The following is a 17,083-nucleotide window of genomic DNA, read 5'->3' on the forward strand; positions in this document are numbered from 1 at the left end:
GAGCCAACTAGAGTCAGGTAGTGTTAGTGTCAAAATAATAAATATAACCAGAATAACCAGAAAACATCAGCCTGGGAATGACTGTACATACAGTAAATTGTAACCAGTTACAAAATCCACTGTGATTGCTACTTTGTTAAACAAGAACAACAAGAACACCCTAATATAGCTAAGTCTTGACTTCAGGCTATATTTGTGTCATCATATGATTGTGGGGGGCATTCATTGTAACTTCAAATTTGGATCAAAAATGTATTTTGGAGGGACTGTACATTCTTACTAATCATATCCACTAACCATAATTAATAGAAAATCACAATTTTTACTTAATATGTGGGAAACAAACTATTTCGTACTGATTTGGCTGGTTTTTCTTTCCATGATGATAGTTCTTTAGATACAAGTTCTTCAGGCTTCATTCTCACAAGCCTTGACAAAGGAATATCTTCTCGAAGAACACGGTGGAAAAGACCCTAAAGAGAAGATTGATTTTAGAATTCAGTAATTAGAGAACACAGGATTCTAGATAAATAAATAATATCCAATTTAAGTCTTCTAACTGTTGATCTAAAAAACACTCATTTTTTTAATGTGGTTGCTAAAAAAAAATAACACTGAGCAACTCGATGATGTTTTATATTGTGAATTTCAACCATTATGTTTGTGTTTTTATGAAAGATCTTACATTTATCTTTACGTGCATTAAAAAGAAATGTTAAATCTTGGATTTCAACATAAAATACAAGTAACTCAATTGGGTTTGGTTAGCAGGTTTGATTAGCAATCCACTATCCCTAAAGTCAATAAACAGTAACAGAGTTGGAAGGGACCTTGGAGGCCATCTAGTCCAACCCCCTGCTCATGCAGGAGACCTGAGGCTGAAAACTTCATCCTGAAGCTGAAAAAATACTTCAGTATTAATAAGTCTATTAATAAATATTTTTGTTTGCAATGAATCTACAATATCAACCCAGTTTATCACATGATCAATTAGTGAAATGAGTGAAACTAATTTTTATTTAAACTGTATATAAATTTATTCATCTACCAAATGTTTCTTAGTCATTTTGTTCAAAACCTAACAATCTGAGTGAGGTAGAGATGTGTTGTATATTCTAGATCAGTGATGGCTGACCTTTTTCCCATCACGTGGAAAATGTGCAGGGGGGCCATGTGCGGGCGTGCCCACATCCATAATGCTATGCGCGTGACACCCCCACCCCCACACACATGCCCACGGGACCCTTTTTGGTGCACGATGGACCCGTTTTTCCCCTTCCCCAGGCTCCAGAGGCTTTCTAGGAATCTGGGGAGGCCCTCTGGAGGTTTCAGTCAGCTTCCCTGAAGGCTCCGGAGGGCGAAAAACAGCCCTATGGGCAAACCGGAAGTCTGTTCCCAAATCTCCGGTTTGCACGTTGTTCAGGGAAGCCTCCAGAGGGCAAAAAACGGCCGAAAAAGAAGGCCAAAGTCAGCTGGCCAGTGTGCACGTGTGCTGGAGTTGATAGGGCAACGCCTTCCGTGCCCTAACAAATGGCTCCGTGTGCCACCTGTGGCACATGTGCCATAGGTTCGCCATCATGGTTCTAGAATAATATACAATTATTTATATTACTGACAAAATTAGAGTTGAAAATAAAAGCAGTCAAAACAATTTCTCCTTCATTTCAATACAAACTAACCTGATTTTTGGGGTCCTTAAGGTTGAACATAATACTGCGGTATTTACTCTTATATCGATTATCTGTGGCCTGGAATAAATTGAACATCTCCTTTTCAATATTGAGCGCAGTCTTCCCCACTTCGTTTTCTGTCATGACCAAGTCATCACTGTCATTTACTCTGGGGGAGGAGAAAGACAGTACCGTTAGTTTAATCTAAAGGCACTGTGCAATCTTTTTTAATTAGTCTCATTAACAGAACTGCCAATAGAATATCTGTAGTTCAGGGTTCAACTGTGGAATTCTTGGAGCTCTCTGAACTTGGTTGTTTATTTGCAAATGTTTCAATACAGAACTAGGTAACTTCATCAGCGCTAAGTAAGTGCCCGTTTACTGTATAGACGCTTGCCCTGCTAGTTTTAGTGGAATTTGGTTTTCTCCTTAGGGTTTTCATGATTAGATGACAGTATTGATTAGTTTGGTTGTTTGCCTGCTTAGTAAACTGTGAGCCGCTGGAAAGGATGGGCGGTAATCTATTTTCTTTCTCGGTTTTTTATTGTCCTTGAGTGGTGTATAAATGTGGTTTTTATCTCTTATGTGCTTATCGGTGGCTGATTTGTCTGAATGCTAAGCTTCCATTTCTGGATTTGGCTTCTTAAAGGAACATCTGCAGGCAAGTGAAAAAGCTCAGAGAGCAACAAGAACTCCAGAGAAGATGGAATTGAAGAGAGAATGGCCCTTTTCTGGTTGGGATTTCCATCCAGGCATATTTCAAAATCATTTAAAACAGTATTTCTCAGTTGGCAGCTTGAAGATCTCTGGACTTCCAAATCCCAGAATTCTGGGAGTTGAAGTCCACAGATCTTCAAGCTGCCATGATTGAGAAATGCTTGATTTAAAAGAACTGTAAACTTTGATTTACAGTGCTGCTTAGGACAATTTAAAGCAGCTAAGTATCAACCAAACCGCTTTTCCTTTCTGTAGAATGTACCGAAACGAAAATCCTTAACATGGAACCTTAAAGTATTTCCTTCTCAACAGGAATATATGCTATTGTTGTAAGCCGCCCGGAGTCCTTTGGGATTGGGCGGCCTATAAATTTATTAAACATCAGTGTTCTTACCTTTTCCACAAAATTTCTTTAAGAGACCTCCGTATGTTTTGTCGAATCTGGGAATTAGGCTGTGACTGGCTGGCGCTGGCAGCTAGCTTGGCTTGTGGAGGCAAGGGGGTGGTTGAAGAAGAGGCAGAAGACATCACAGGTCTCTTAAGCCCTGCCCCTGCGCTGGAGGGAGGGAATGGTTTTTTAGGCATGGGATGGGCTCCGTAGGAGGACAAAGGTGGCCGTGAGGACGAAAGGCCACCTGAAGCAGGAGAACCTGTGGCAAGCGAAGACTTCTTAGGGATGACCCCTTTAAAATCTGCCGCTGAATGTTTCACTGGGGCCTTAATAAGTGAAGTGCTGGGAAACGGCAAGGGCTTCTTCAGGACCACACTTCTTGTTTGAGAAGTCACGTGTTTCTCAACCACCGATGTGGGTCCAACAGTTTTCTTCAATTTCATAGGAGGGTCTCCTGGTTTATCCTCAACCTTCTGCTCTTCTTTATGTGCTGTTAACACCAAAAAAAAAATGCTAGCTCAATTATACCAATTAGTAAATTATTAAACTTGGATGCTGCCTGACACTCAAAACTACTATGCATTAAGTAGCAGAAGGATTTAATAATGACAGATATGATTCCATGAACTTGAGGAATGGTTTAAACTGTTTTTTGTTAAGAGAAGGGAGACTTCATTAAATCAGTGATTGAAAGAGTTTGTCTCTTGCTGGCTGTACAGGTAGCCCTCGAATTAGTCATAACTGAGCCCAAAATATCCGCTGCTAACCAAGGCAGTTGTTAAATGAATTTTGCCCCATTTTACAATCTTTTTGCCAGAGTTGTTAAGCGAATCACTGCAGCTGTTAAGAGACTCATGCAGTGGTTAAGTGAACCCAGCTTCCCCCTTTGACTTTGCTTGTCAGGAGCCAGCTGGGAAAGTCACAAATGAGGAATCACATGATCCCAAGACAGTCATAACTGCTATAAATACATGCCTGTTGCCAAGCCCACAAATTTTAATCATGTGACCATGGGTCATACGTGTGAAAAACAGTCATAAATCACTTTCTCTGTGCTGTTGTACCATCGCTAAAGGAATGAGATTGTAAGTCGAGAACTACCTGTACTGAACAAAAGAAATGTTCTACATGAAAGGAACGATAAATGGAGCTATTGGGCACAGAACAACTGGGCACCAATTGTAATATTATATTTTTTTTATACAGTTGTTTTTAACTTGCAAACAGATTGGAAAGCAAAATGTGACAATATCTGGCCATTTAGCTCACATGCATTTCAGGGAAAAGGAAGAGAGCTTAGATCTATTAGATTTATCTATTGTGAAGGGATTTTCAATATGTAGAGGTTGAATTCATGGTACAAAGGATTAGGACCCAATGTATCAGTCAGAAAGGGAATAATTTTACAGCAAGACACATTAAAACAGACAAAATAAAATGACAATATTTTTCCCGTTTCAACATAAAATAGGCTCCATCTTCAAAGATTGCACACATAGTTCGATGTTAAGACTTCAAATTCAAAGGAAGTTGTTTTAAAAAATAACCTTATATTCCCCTAGGCCTAATTCCTACCCTTCTTTCCATACTTAAAACAATGTTTAATTTCATTCTATATGGCCATTGTAGTCCAGATACCAGGCCGATTTCACGGGGAACAAAACATAGACCATCTTAATCGTTTCAGCAATTGAAATGCTTAAACAATCACCTTGAAATAATTAAAAGATTAATTTTACTGTCACAATAGAAAACTTGCCAAGACATGGCAAATTATGGGTAAACCCGATCAACTGCTCAGAAATCAGCTGAAGAAAAGAAAAGACAATATGCCATTATGGAGACTTCTATGTTGATTGTTTGTATGTGATCCCTGAAAAAACCCACTGAATGAAAAAGCAACTGTACTTCCAGCTCACTGGAAGATTTACAATCATGGATAGAACACAATACACATTATAGAATTACTAGAAATGCAGAAATCTGACGGACTGGTTGCTGTTGTATGCACAGCTAAAATCTGTATCTTTAACCAGAGATGGAATACATACAGTACATATATTACTTTGCTCTTACAAAAGCTGATCAAGATCCAAGGAACAACAAACCATGCATCATTTGTCGAGGTGCGACAACAAGGACAATAGGAGATAAGGTCATGATGCTGTTAATTTGCACAACTAGGCATTCAAAATTTGTTTCAATCCAAAAATATTCATATCAGGGAAATTCACTTTGTTTTGCATTTTCCATAAACTACGTTTGCTTTATAAGAAGGCATAGACTGAGCCTGAACAAAATTAGAAAACTGCTTTCCTACTTTCACTGGCAAAAGATTCCTGACCAAGCTAATGTGAAATAGTTTTGGTTATCCGTGTTAAGTCTTCTTGAAAACTCTTTAAAATCTTCACTCTTTTAAGTTCAATTGACCAACAGAAAATTTGTAAAATAGCTGTCAAGTATGTCAAGGCCTCTACTAAAATCCCTCAGTAGATAAACTGCACGTTCATGTTCTTATCTGATACAAGAGTATAACTTTAGATTATCCTTTGCAATGACTCCATTATAGTCACCTGATCTCTTGTCTACTTCAAAGTATTTGTTGTCAGTGACTTGGGGGAAAAAGATTCATGTTCATACAGGTATAATAATAATAATAATCATCATCATCATCATCATCATCATCATCATAGCTTGATTTTCAAAGAGACAACTAAAAATTGGAAGTTTTCTCCAGATTTGAAAATATCGTGCTACGTAGGATCAAGCAATTCTATCCTAATAAATGAACTTATTCATATTGATTCATATTTTACTCTATGTGACTGAATGGGGTTAATAAGAAAAAATAATATATAAAATTAGAAAAGCTATTAAGACCATACATTTGAAAAGGTCTGGTTGAGGAGGATGCTGACTGAAAACAAAGAATGGGACCAAATTCACTCAGTGTGCAGGGAGCAACAAGGCTCAAGCATTTCTGCGTTCACAAACCTGGTTTATAACTTTTAGAACCTGATTAAAATGGGCTTTCACAAATTGGTCTCTGCTTGGAAAATAATTCTGAAGCAACAGATCATTTATCACTTGTAATTCTTGGCTATAGCAGCTTTCCAAGTTCAGAGATATACAGTACTTACTGAACATGCAATCATTTTCATAACATCTAGCACATAAATGATTTTAATAATGGTTTGAGTTTACTAAACAACAGGATACCCAGTCCTTTTTCCATTCACACTGCCAAACCCAAAACACCGGAAGCCGTTCATATAAATAAAATCATCCTCTTCACAAAAACACTATTTTGCCCAATATAAATGTCCATCTAGATGATACTACACAAGACCCTGACTCAGAAAAAAAGTCATCAGCTCTTAGATCCCTTTGGAATAGAAATTATTTAAGCATGTTGAAATTGCTGCATTTACATACATTGTACTTCTGCCCTACGCATATCTTACTCCTCCATCCAAACGCCACCAAAACCAAGGTTAATGATAGTTACTTCTCCAGGAAACCATTTTTAGTAGAAATCAAAGTTGGTACGGTCAAATATATTGATAAGTTGAAATAATCATTCCCAACCAACATTAGTTAGTATTTCAGACACTCATTTAATTTCAGGAAAAGTGCTAGAATTGATATAGCACATTATGCCTTGGCTGTTGTACTCTACTAGACTTAAAAGTGAAATTTCTCATTAATGAATGCTCACCCATATCAAATCATCTGTGCATGGACTTAACAAATCCCTATAAGCCAGTGGGTAACTGTTTTTAATAGAATGAGACACAAGTGCTACGTCATGAATGAACCGGTTCATGGATAATAAAACATATCCATGCTATTGGCTTACTATTAATAAATACGGGTAGTCATGATGAGCAACAGGACACTGAAGTTGCTTGTAGTTAGTTGTTTGTTCTCCCCAAAATTATGTCAAACGCTTGTTTCCCGACTGCCAAATTCATCCTGGTTTATTTAAATACACTATAGACAGCTGCCAGAGTTACTGCTGCTCTTGTCTCTTCCTTTCCCTTAACACAATGCACAAGCTTTCATGCTTTGGTTTGGAATTGGGTGAGCGATAGATGCACCAGCCATATATGCCCAACTGTTTCTGTTATTTTGTGAGGCATAAACAAAAACCTGTAATGCAAATTAAGATGTTCATTCCTTTGGGCCAATTCTCCTGGCAATTATAAAATGCAAATACAGTAGAACCTCTGGTCACAACTATCATTTGTTCCATAACTTTGATTGCAAACCGATTTGGTCGTGATTCAAACCTAATTTTGGAAATTTGGCACTTACCAAAAACAATGGTGTGGAAGGGGAAATCGGCTGTGGAAAAAAAGTGAATTTTTTGGTCGGAACCCGACTTGATCATGGTCAGACGTGTTCGTGACCAGAGGTTCTACTGTAAGCCTAAAAGTCAAGACTCTGCATTGTATCATGTCACTTTCCATGGCTTAAGAATCAAGATAGACTGGAGGGTATGGTACCCATTACTTTTAATTGTCAAACTTTGAATTGTCTTCATGTAAACAAAAGACTCGCCTATGCAAGCCAACCTCACCCAGCTGCGCCATGGGTTGAATTGTCAATTTTGAAAGTTTGCTGCCCATTGCTAGGCACGCCTAATTGCCAGCTTCTCCAGGTCCCTGACACTTCAAAGTTATCTCCAGTATAGATAGCTCTGTCCAGTCTTTAATGGAAGCAATGATTTGGGCATGCTGCGTGGCACTGATCGCCACTGGATAAACATGGAGTCTTCTTTCCCTTGATGCATCTCAGCCACTTCACAGCACTGTGGATGCGGCTGAGATGTGATGGGACCACTGCATTCCGCTACGTAACAGCATGAGCCCTACATGGTCAGCCAACAGCATCACCTTGCAATTCAACTGAAGCCCCGCCAAGATCAGGTTGCTGAGATCCAGCATTCTGGTAATTGCCTCCCATCAGGAAATGTCAGGGCAGTAATACAAGAAAACCCTGGCACTATAAATCCAATTCCGATTATCAAAGTTCACTGGCAAATTACAGTGTGCATTGGAGTGGTTTCATTTTAGCATTTTTACACTTCCTTTCTTGTTTTGAAGTAAAATATAGGGCCAAAATGATTATCATAGCTCGCAGTACTACCACTGGCACTTTACACACAGGGAATAACTTTAAAAGTTTAAATTCACTAAGCATTTTTATTTGATATGTAGGCAGCTAGCAGCAAATTATTTTAATTCCTTGCCCTTTGTTTCTGATGATTAGCAATATAGCAATAGCAGTTAGACTTATATACCGCTTCATAGGGCTTTCAGCCCTCTCTAAGCGGTTTACAGAGTCAGCATATTGCTCCCAACAACAATCCGGGTCCTCATTTTACCCACCTCGGAAGGATGGAAGGCTGGGTCAACCCTGAGCCGGTGAGATTTGAACAGCCGAACTGCAGAACTGCAGTCAGCTGAAGTAGCCTGCAGTGCTGTATTTAACCACTGCGCCACCTCGGCAGAGGTGCAGAACACCTTCGAATATGCTTCACCAAGCCCCAGTAAAGTTTTCCAAAGTGGCCATGCCACCGAACACACAGCCCTTTTATTTTCTGAGAAAGTCTGCCTAAAGATTGTCATACTGGGGACATTTCTAGCACACCAGCTATGTTTAGTGGCTATTCTTTACTTGGATGTTTAAATAATTAAAAAACAAACCAATCTGACATTGCATTGACAATACATAGTTGACTAAACCCCTAAAATTGTGGAGAAGTGAATGGATTTGGGTTGTTTTTTTTAAAATTTCTCATTGAAAATCCAGTTGTTACGAATTAGTTGAGGCTACTTATAAAACAGTAACAGGGACATCGTGTAAAGATACAGTGCAAGTCATTTTACTCTAAGTATGCTGAACAGCGATTCATATTTTGCCTTTTTTAAAAACTAGTTTTAAAATACGGAGTGGCACCTAGAACTTGCAATGGTCCTTTCTTAGCAGTTGCCAGAATTGTCCTTGGGAATTATTCTTGCTATTACTTTCTTCTTGCTAACCCTGGCAGTCAACAACATCAAAGTTGCTTTCATTCATTCAGCAGAAACGTTCCATTGTTTTGGACTGTAAAGATGAACCCCGAGAAGAGAAATTCCGAGAGGATGTCTGCAGTGTTAATGTGCAAGGAAGTTGGAAGGTGATTTCATTTGAAATTCCTCAAAATGCATAGACCTCCATTGCATGTATTGAGGTTTGAGGCTGAAATCACCCGATACAGAATTTTTGGAAGTAGGTAGGTGTGAGCCTGTAGAGTCCCTTGAGTAGCAAATGCTGATTGGTCAAGAATGCTTTAAGAGTAACCGGGACCTTTAAGGTAAATAAAAGCATGTGATGTTGGGAGGGAAGATCCCAATCTTACTGGGTGGGAGAGAGGTCCCAGCAGGAGGAATGAAGTTCAGGGAGTAATGCTCCCTCCCGTGGGTTCATGTTGATGGTTCTGCTGCTGCTCATCATCCATACACCACCCACAGGAGAGGCGAGCACTCAGAAACAATGGGGTCTACCTTCCTCCCCCTCAGGAATTTAGCTTGGTGGTCAACATCTTGTAAACAAAAGCAGGCCAGGAAAAGGGGGGGGGGAGAACCAAGCTGCATCTTCAAACGGGTATTCATATGCAACCCCCCCTTCCAAAAAAACAAAACCTCCCATCAGGGAGCAGATTAGGTCTCAAATTGCATCCAAGCCTTTTCCTGTGCTTCCATTTCAGGAAAGGGGAATCGGCTCTTGAAAGACCAGCTGAATAGCAGAGTTGTAGCCCAGAGGTGAGCCTCAAGCAGCAGCTGCAGTCTTCAGCCTTGATCCAGCAATTGGGAAAAGGAAACTGAGGCTCCAAGGTGGAGGGAGGGATGTATAGATAACAGTTCATGAAGAAGTCGGATGGGGACTGTACCTCCCAAGGTTCAAGAACAGCTGACCGGGAATAGCCCAAGGGAAACCTCAACCAGCATAAATGAACATGGTTATTTCCATTCAGACTAGACAACTCCAATCTATCTAAGCAACAGAAAAAGTGGGGCAAGACAAGTTTAAAACTATTTGGCAGTCTGGTGTTTGAACAAATAATAAATTATGAAAGTGGTGACATTTACATTTAGAGTTGCTAGGAATTAAACAGAAAAGCCATTTCTCTCTCCCCCCCCCCCTTTAGAGTAAACGGCACAGTGGGCGGTCAACTTCCAAACAGGGATGACTTTTTAAAAAATGCTTCTTCCTTTAAGGAGAAACAGCAATTTGGGAACTTGTATGGAATCATTCAGGGATTCAAGAGACAGAGGGATGTCATCCATTTGCCTGCCATTTTAGAAGGGACTCTTGGAAGAGAAATCCCATCCTTCACATTTTAAAGATGCTTCAAAGCCACGGTGCAATCTTTTCAAGGGATGGTTGTTAAGCTCTTCCAAAGTCTTGTGAAAAGGAGGAAGTCCCACTGCATTGATGGGCTTCAGAAGTCCAGACAAGGATGGTAGTGGCTAGCTTTTTAGGCAAACGTGCTACAAATCCAAAGAATGAAAGAACGTCACTCTAATATATAGGAAGCCAGTATTGAATTAAGGGGGGGGGGGCTGGCCAACAGCCAAGGTTTTCTCTAAACATCTGCCATATGTCTTTGTCCAGCAATGACAGAAAATGTGTTGTTCATTTATGGCACCTGACGCAGAAAGTCTTGTCAGTTGCATTTCAGGATGAGTGAAAATTAACTCTTGAATAGATTTTAAAGAGAGAGAAAAGAAACTTTCCACTCCTCTAACTTTTAGTGCAGGGTCTGAAAAGATGGAACACGGAAAGACATTGGCTGTGAAGGGCAATTTTGAATGTGACTGCAGGGAAAGGGGAACTAAAATTATTTAACTGTTAAGGATTGTTAACACTACCATGAAGATGAATCTAGCTTTGCTCTTGGCCCTCTCTCAGTGGCACCCACCCTCAAACCCAGCATGTTTGAATAAGTCCCCGCCTAAGGCACAGGGGCTCTCCCTGACTCTGGACGGAGGGGAAGGGCTAGTTTAATCTGGATTGCAGTCGGGACTGTTTTTCTGACATTCCTTGCAGGAAGCAGGCCACAGCTTACCCAAGACCAGGGTTTGCACATTCAGGAAAGGAACAATGCAAAGGAATGAGCTGGAAACTCGCAGCTGTGTTCACCTCACTGCTTGTCAATGCCAGGGACAATTAGGAATCAATTAACTGTGACAGCCTTGCCTCCTCCTCTCCGCTCATGCCCTTTCTCCGGGAATTATTATTACTGCTTTGGATTAACCAGTTTGCCGTGTTACCTGCCTTCTAACTATGGTTACGACTCTGAAGGCCCAGGTAAGACTCCCAAAAGCTCACCCTTTCCTTTTCCTGCTCTTTCTGGAAAAGACAAAGCAAACTAAAACCGCCATCCCAAGTTTTTAAAAAGTGTATTTTGAACAATTGGCTGGAGGGAATACAATCACACTTTTCTGCATTTATGTAATAGGGAAATTGTGGTGAATTGAATCAGGAGCTGCCCCAAAATGAAAATCAGATAGTCAAGAGGGTTGGAGAGAAAGGAAATCTGATTCCACAATAACCCCCAAGTCACACCAAGCCACGATTACTACTTTGTCCTTTCAAATGTAAATTGACATCATAAAATTTAAAATATACAGGCTGAAGGGGCCTGTTTGTTGGCTAACATCCTGAAGCGGAAACCTGCCTTTTAAAAGGGTGGTGGTGGTTTCAATTTTTACAAAAATGAGACCTTTCAAAATCCGAGGGGAAGGCTCCACTTTTTTCCAGAGGTGATGGCAGTGCCACAATCTGATTTTACATAACTAGATGATGCCACAAGATGACACCACCCAGAATCTTAAGTATTTGGTTCTTGCAGCCTTTGCTCTTAGGAGCTTTTCTCTGAGAAAGGAAAGCTGCAGATTTGTTTCTGGCATTTACTTTTAGTAAAACCCATACACAGTAAGGATAAAGGGGAAGGTCTAGTCAACATGAAGGCTTTAAGAGTTTCTGAAGCTCAAAATGCAAAAGAGGTGGTGTATCCTTGGGTGGGGGGGACACAGGTGATCATGGTCAGTTCCAAGGCAAGCCACTTTCCACTGAGAAGTTGCAGTTCTGTAGACTGGCCAGTAAAATGGAGCCGACAGAGCTTGCTCACAGCACAAACTTCTCTCTAAATAAATTTCTCTGTAACACGATCACCTTAGCAGATCTGCTCAGCAGCAGGAGTGCTGTAGCCAAACATCCTTATGCTTAGAGCTAAATGCAGTTATTTTTATTTTGATAACTGTAAAACACAGTACTTTTAAACGTGCTTTTTTTTTTAAGATCACTTCAATTATCAGCTCCATGGCATTACTTGGGCTTCGTTTATAGTCAAACGGCTCTCTTAAATCCCATTAGATCAACTACACTGCTTATTGAAGCTGGGAGGTGGGGTGGAGTTGCCGTTTCAGCTGCCAGTCCATTCTTTTGCAAGCATGCAACTGCATCCCTCTGAACAGCCTGACAAAACCCTTGCTAGGAAGGGTTTCTTCCCCCCCAACTTCAGAAAGTACCCACCCGTTTCGTGGGGATCATGTTATCATTCGGGGCTCAATTAAGCTTTGTCAGATGGGAGATTTATTCATCCTGTTGTGCACTTCACAGAGAAATATGCTCTTTCCCCAGCCAGAATAATTAGCACAAGAATTGTCATGTCCTAATTGACACACTGTGAAAGTGCCCCCCAAAGCGGAGAATGGGTTAGGAGAGGGGGGGGGGGGAGAGAGAGAGAGAGACATCAAGTTGCCTTCAACTGACACTTCAGTTCTGGAATTTCTGATATTCGTTCATAATTTTCATTTTGTGACATCACCTTGTGCAATATTCCAGCCACAGAAAGAGGGTAGGTTAGAGCTTAAAACCAAGAGGGACAGCAGACAGCCTGCCACCAATTCAAAGCATCTTCTCGATGCCTGGCCCAGATTGACTTAAGCCAATTGGCTTCAAGTGGCAAAGCAGGGCGAAACAAGCTTATTCTGTCAATAATTCCACTGGGAGGAATGGAAGATCCAGTATTGACCTTTGGAGGGGAGATACTTCCCCCTCTTAATTTCCTTTCCACCTTAATAAGCAGACCCAATGAGTTGGATTTGCAGATTTTTGTGGGTAGAGAGTGAGAGGTAAAGCGCATCAGCTCATTCTTAGGTTTGATTCCTTGCATGAGATCCCTTCTCCTGGAGTGGCAAATCCGATTCCTAGAGGTTTCATCTCATCCCATGGACAGAAAGCCATGGCTTCTTAGTTACAAGCGGAAGACATAGGAGGAACATGGTCTCTCATGCTGAGGCAGATCTGTGCACAATCCATGGAGACAGTCCACAAGATGGGGATGGATTAAAGCCCAGGCCTGGTTTGTGGGTGGGTGGGTGTGACAATTGTTACCTCTGCATAAAACAGCTAATGATTGGTCTGTGACAATGTGAGTCAACACACAACTGACAGTATTGTAACAAATTATGATGTCCCATTTTGAGAAGTATAAAGGCAGCCTTTTGCATCTTAGCTAAATCGCCCAGAGATTCACTGAAGACAAATTTCTTAAAAACCATTAAAATATCTTTTAAGGCTGGGTGAACGTTAAAATTAAATATTTTTGACTTTTTGAAGGGCAGAATCTGGGTACCACTACCACAGTGAATTAGTTACACCTTAAGATTTTATCCCTTGGTGACACTCTAAAATGCAGATGTACTTCCTTATTGCTCCAAATTGCTCCTTATTTTGTTCCTTTTCTCAATACAAAAAATTCACAATTAAATCAAAACGCCTAGCCTAGTCCAAGGTGAAGCACCATCCGGACAGGAGAGGTTAAAGTGTTTTGCGGATTCAGATGGAATTGTAATCATCTTTAAGCTTACATTTGAACATGGGTAACTTATTCTGCTCGCAGAACATTCCTAGAATTATATATATGAAACAAACAAAAAAACAAACTTCCAAATCAGTGCAGCAGACACTACTATTATTTTGAGAAAGGAAATCAAAATAGCTACTTTTGGAGTGGTTAAGCCGTACACGACTGTCAAAAACCATGCCTTACAAACCATACTACTTGGATTGACACATTAGCTAAGCCACAGCAAGGAACTTTCAGTTTACTGTAGGGTGTGTGTAGCCTTAGTTTTTTGTTTGATGAAATCATGGCAACAAAACAAGAGGGGTTGGGGGGGGGGGAGAATGTCTTGCTGACACAATGACTGCCATGAAACTATATAGCAACTGTTTGTACAGAGGTTGGGCCTATGTGGATTCTACCGTATCATCCTCTTCAGTAAATATAATATATATATATATTAGTAGCAGACCTGGTGACATCTTATTGACCAGCACACAGAACTGCTTTGTTATAAGGGCTTTGTGCATAATCTGAAAACCAGCAACAGTGCAAAGGTGAAATGAGAGGCAAGGGCCAACAGTGTGGTAGGGTAGACATTGCACTGGGGAAGATCAATGAGATCAGAACATCAAACCTTCCAAAGTACTTCTGAAAGGAAACCACAAACAAAGGGATTTGGCAATAATGGAAAGAGGACTTGAGATTGCTCCTCATCTATTTTCAGGGTTTTCGGTGCCTGCTTTACAAAGGTTGACTGAGATTTTGCACACCAATTGACTTATTTATTAGGTTGGTTTCTGGGAAAAGATGTATGGCTATTTATCCAGCTGAAATGATCTGCAATATTCTTGTGGCGAGATGGGCGGCAAATACATTTAATAAATAACAACAATCTGCAATGCTCTTAATGATTTCCAAAGTAGCTCGTTCACGGGAATATCCTGTGATTTTTTTTTAATCCCCAGGTATCCATTCTGTAAAGCTGGGGGTATATGGAGAAACATGCAGCAGAGTAAAACCTCTAGAGGCCTTTTTCCAATTCTGCTACAAGCCAACAGCTCACAGTGCTGATAATTCTGAATTCCGACCCAACCCTCCTCTCAAAAGTAAGCCAAGCCATCATTTTTGGACTGTACCATTATCTTCTGGGGAATGAAATACGGCTAAGCTAATGGTCTACAAACAGATGCAGAGCCCCCCCTTCAAGGGCCGATATTCTGAGCAGAATGCTCTTTTGCCATGCTGCTATGATTTGAAGTTGAAATTTTCCTCTTTTGCTCTGGCCTCTAAGAGCATGAATGTGTTTAATTAAATGTGGTTAACAGTTGACTTCCCACAATTTTTTATTTATTTATGTACTGACAAGTTATAGAATTATAAAATAGTACCGTTCTATTTTAACAGAGGTTTTTTTTTTAATGATCTGTACACACATGGAATGAAATAGATTCCTAGAGGAGTGAATAAACCTTGGGGACCAAGAAGCTTTTAAACCCACCCAAAATGAGAAATGAGCAGCTCGAACTTTGGCCGAAGGGGTATTTTACTCACAACAGGAAGCCTGTTCCATGCACTTCTATTTACCTGAAAAACAATCTTATAGACAAACAAACAGTGTAGACACTCTACAAATTTACTTACCACAGCTTTTCATACTGCGCCTGCATGGGCACTGTATTAGAAGATGCACATCATATTGCAGAGCCCAATTCCTATATCAGCATGCTTGAAAATGACTTACATTTTATCTCTTGCAAGCCTAACATTGAGTTTCTGCAGATGTCACCCACACCTGCAGATGTCAGAGGTTGGAGGAAGATACTGCTACAGTTATGCCTTTTAAGGTAGCATTTGACTGTATCCTCTCACCAGCCCTGGTCCAACTTGAAAGCAACACCCGTTTGAAAGCCAGGTTATCAGGCACAATATTTGACATGAGATTAGCAGATTCATGCCTACATCTCCTTACACACAATGAGAAGAGATATGTATGTAGGAGCATTTGCCTAGTTCCACACCACTCATGTTCATTCTTGATTCAGGTCAGCTTCGGTTGTTTTTGTCTCTAGTTTGAACAAATGGAACAATTCGGTTGAATTGGGCGGCTACAAACAAAAACTTAAATGAAATAAATGTTTGCCATTACATACATTCAGGCTTGATTCCAGGTTTCGGTATCAATGCATTGCTACTAAAACAAAAGGCATCAACCTCTATACAGTACTTCACCCACCTTTAAAACAGAGGTAAGGGACTCTGTGCCTTCTCCCCCAACGGGGAGCTATAGAGAGGTGGATGCACTTATATCAAATTAGGTATAAGCTATTGCTTATACAGTATGTCCAAGTTTCCCACAGCAGAGGTACCTGTTTTCAAGTCAACTGGAAGAATGCAAGAGGTTGCAAGGACTTTTACCCAACATGTCTTATTAAATGCAGGAAAGGAAGCCTGGTTGTCCAAATGAATCATTCAAGACCACACCAATTATGAAACACTCAATTGGTGCATCTTGGGCTGAAGGTGGCCTGGGGAAAAAGACTGTATGTCTTCCTGGAATATTCAAAATCTCAGTTGTTGGCCTGTGGGGTAAGAGTGGTCTACACACTTTTCTTTCCCACCCACCCACCCTCGTGCAGATTTGTGTGTGATTCTGCAGCTGGTATACTCCACCCCCCAATATCTGGTGCAGCCCACCGCTTAAATCTTCTCAGGTAGGTCTTGAAGATGTTGCTCCATGGAGGGCCTCTTCAGGTCCCATTCGCTGCTTTCAGGCAGAAGAGAAGCCGCCACAGCAGTCTGAATCTGATTCCTGGTCTGTAATACTGGATATACGATACACCAGCATGGAGAACCCCTTTTACTTGGGGGGGAAGGAAGAGGTGAAAGATTTCTAATGACTTATTCAGCCAGCTTAAGAAAATGATAAAAACAGAACATATTATATATAGTAGCATATATAACATTATATAACATTCAGCATTGGGCTATGAAAAGGATGGAAAGGACAACACAAAGAAGCCTCAAATAATCTGATCATTCCTGAAAAATTTAATGGAACAACTCATCCATCCATTCCCTTTGCTCCCAAGTGGCCTCGTTTAGGTAAGACTTTAACCCTGATTCTTTTTAATTCCATAAAATACTGTGTTTTTAATAATTTAGTATCAATCTTTGCCTGAAGCTTTGCATTCTGCCTGTAGTGCTCCAAGGCGCAGAACCCTTCAAGAATTAAGCTGTAAAGTCTAATTCAGCAATATTGTCTTACAAATTTCAAGTGAAAAATTTCTTATCTCTTGAAAACACTGATTTGCTGTCCTTGAATTTAGGTGTTCAAGGTGCCTCATTATTGTTAGATGTAGGACTGTTTCTTCTAATCTGAATACTCAAGCTAAACATTGAGAA

The 17,083-nt window shown here is 40.4% G+C and overlaps 1 protein-coding gene across 5 annotated transcripts in view; it reads right to left on the reverse strand.

The window, feature by feature from the left end:
* The window catches only part of DIDO1 (death inducer-obliterator 1), a 74,084-nt gene that overhangs the window by 18,047 nt on the left and 38,954 nt on the right, over nt 1–17,083 (reverse strand). For all 5 annotated transcript variants that reach the window (XM_032218333.1, XM_032218329.1, XM_032218332.1 and 2 more), the window contains 3 exons: nt 2,782–3,268; nt 1,680–1,839; nt 357–473 (listed from right to left, as the gene is read on the reverse strand). In XM_032218333.1, the coding sequence (XP_032074224.1) occupies nt 357–473; nt 1,680–1,839; nt 2,782–3,268 (764 nt within the window). The remainder of the gene's footprint in view (nt 1–356; nt 474–1,679; nt 1,840–2,781; nt 3,269–17,083) is intronic.

Source organism: Thamnophis elegans, chromosome 5, assembly GCF_009769535.1.
Source record: "Thamnophis elegans isolate rThaEle1 chromosome 5, rThaEle1.pri, whole genome shotgun sequence".
NCBI lineage: Eukaryota > Metazoa > Chordata > Lepidosauria > Squamata > Colubridae > Thamnophis > Thamnophis elegans.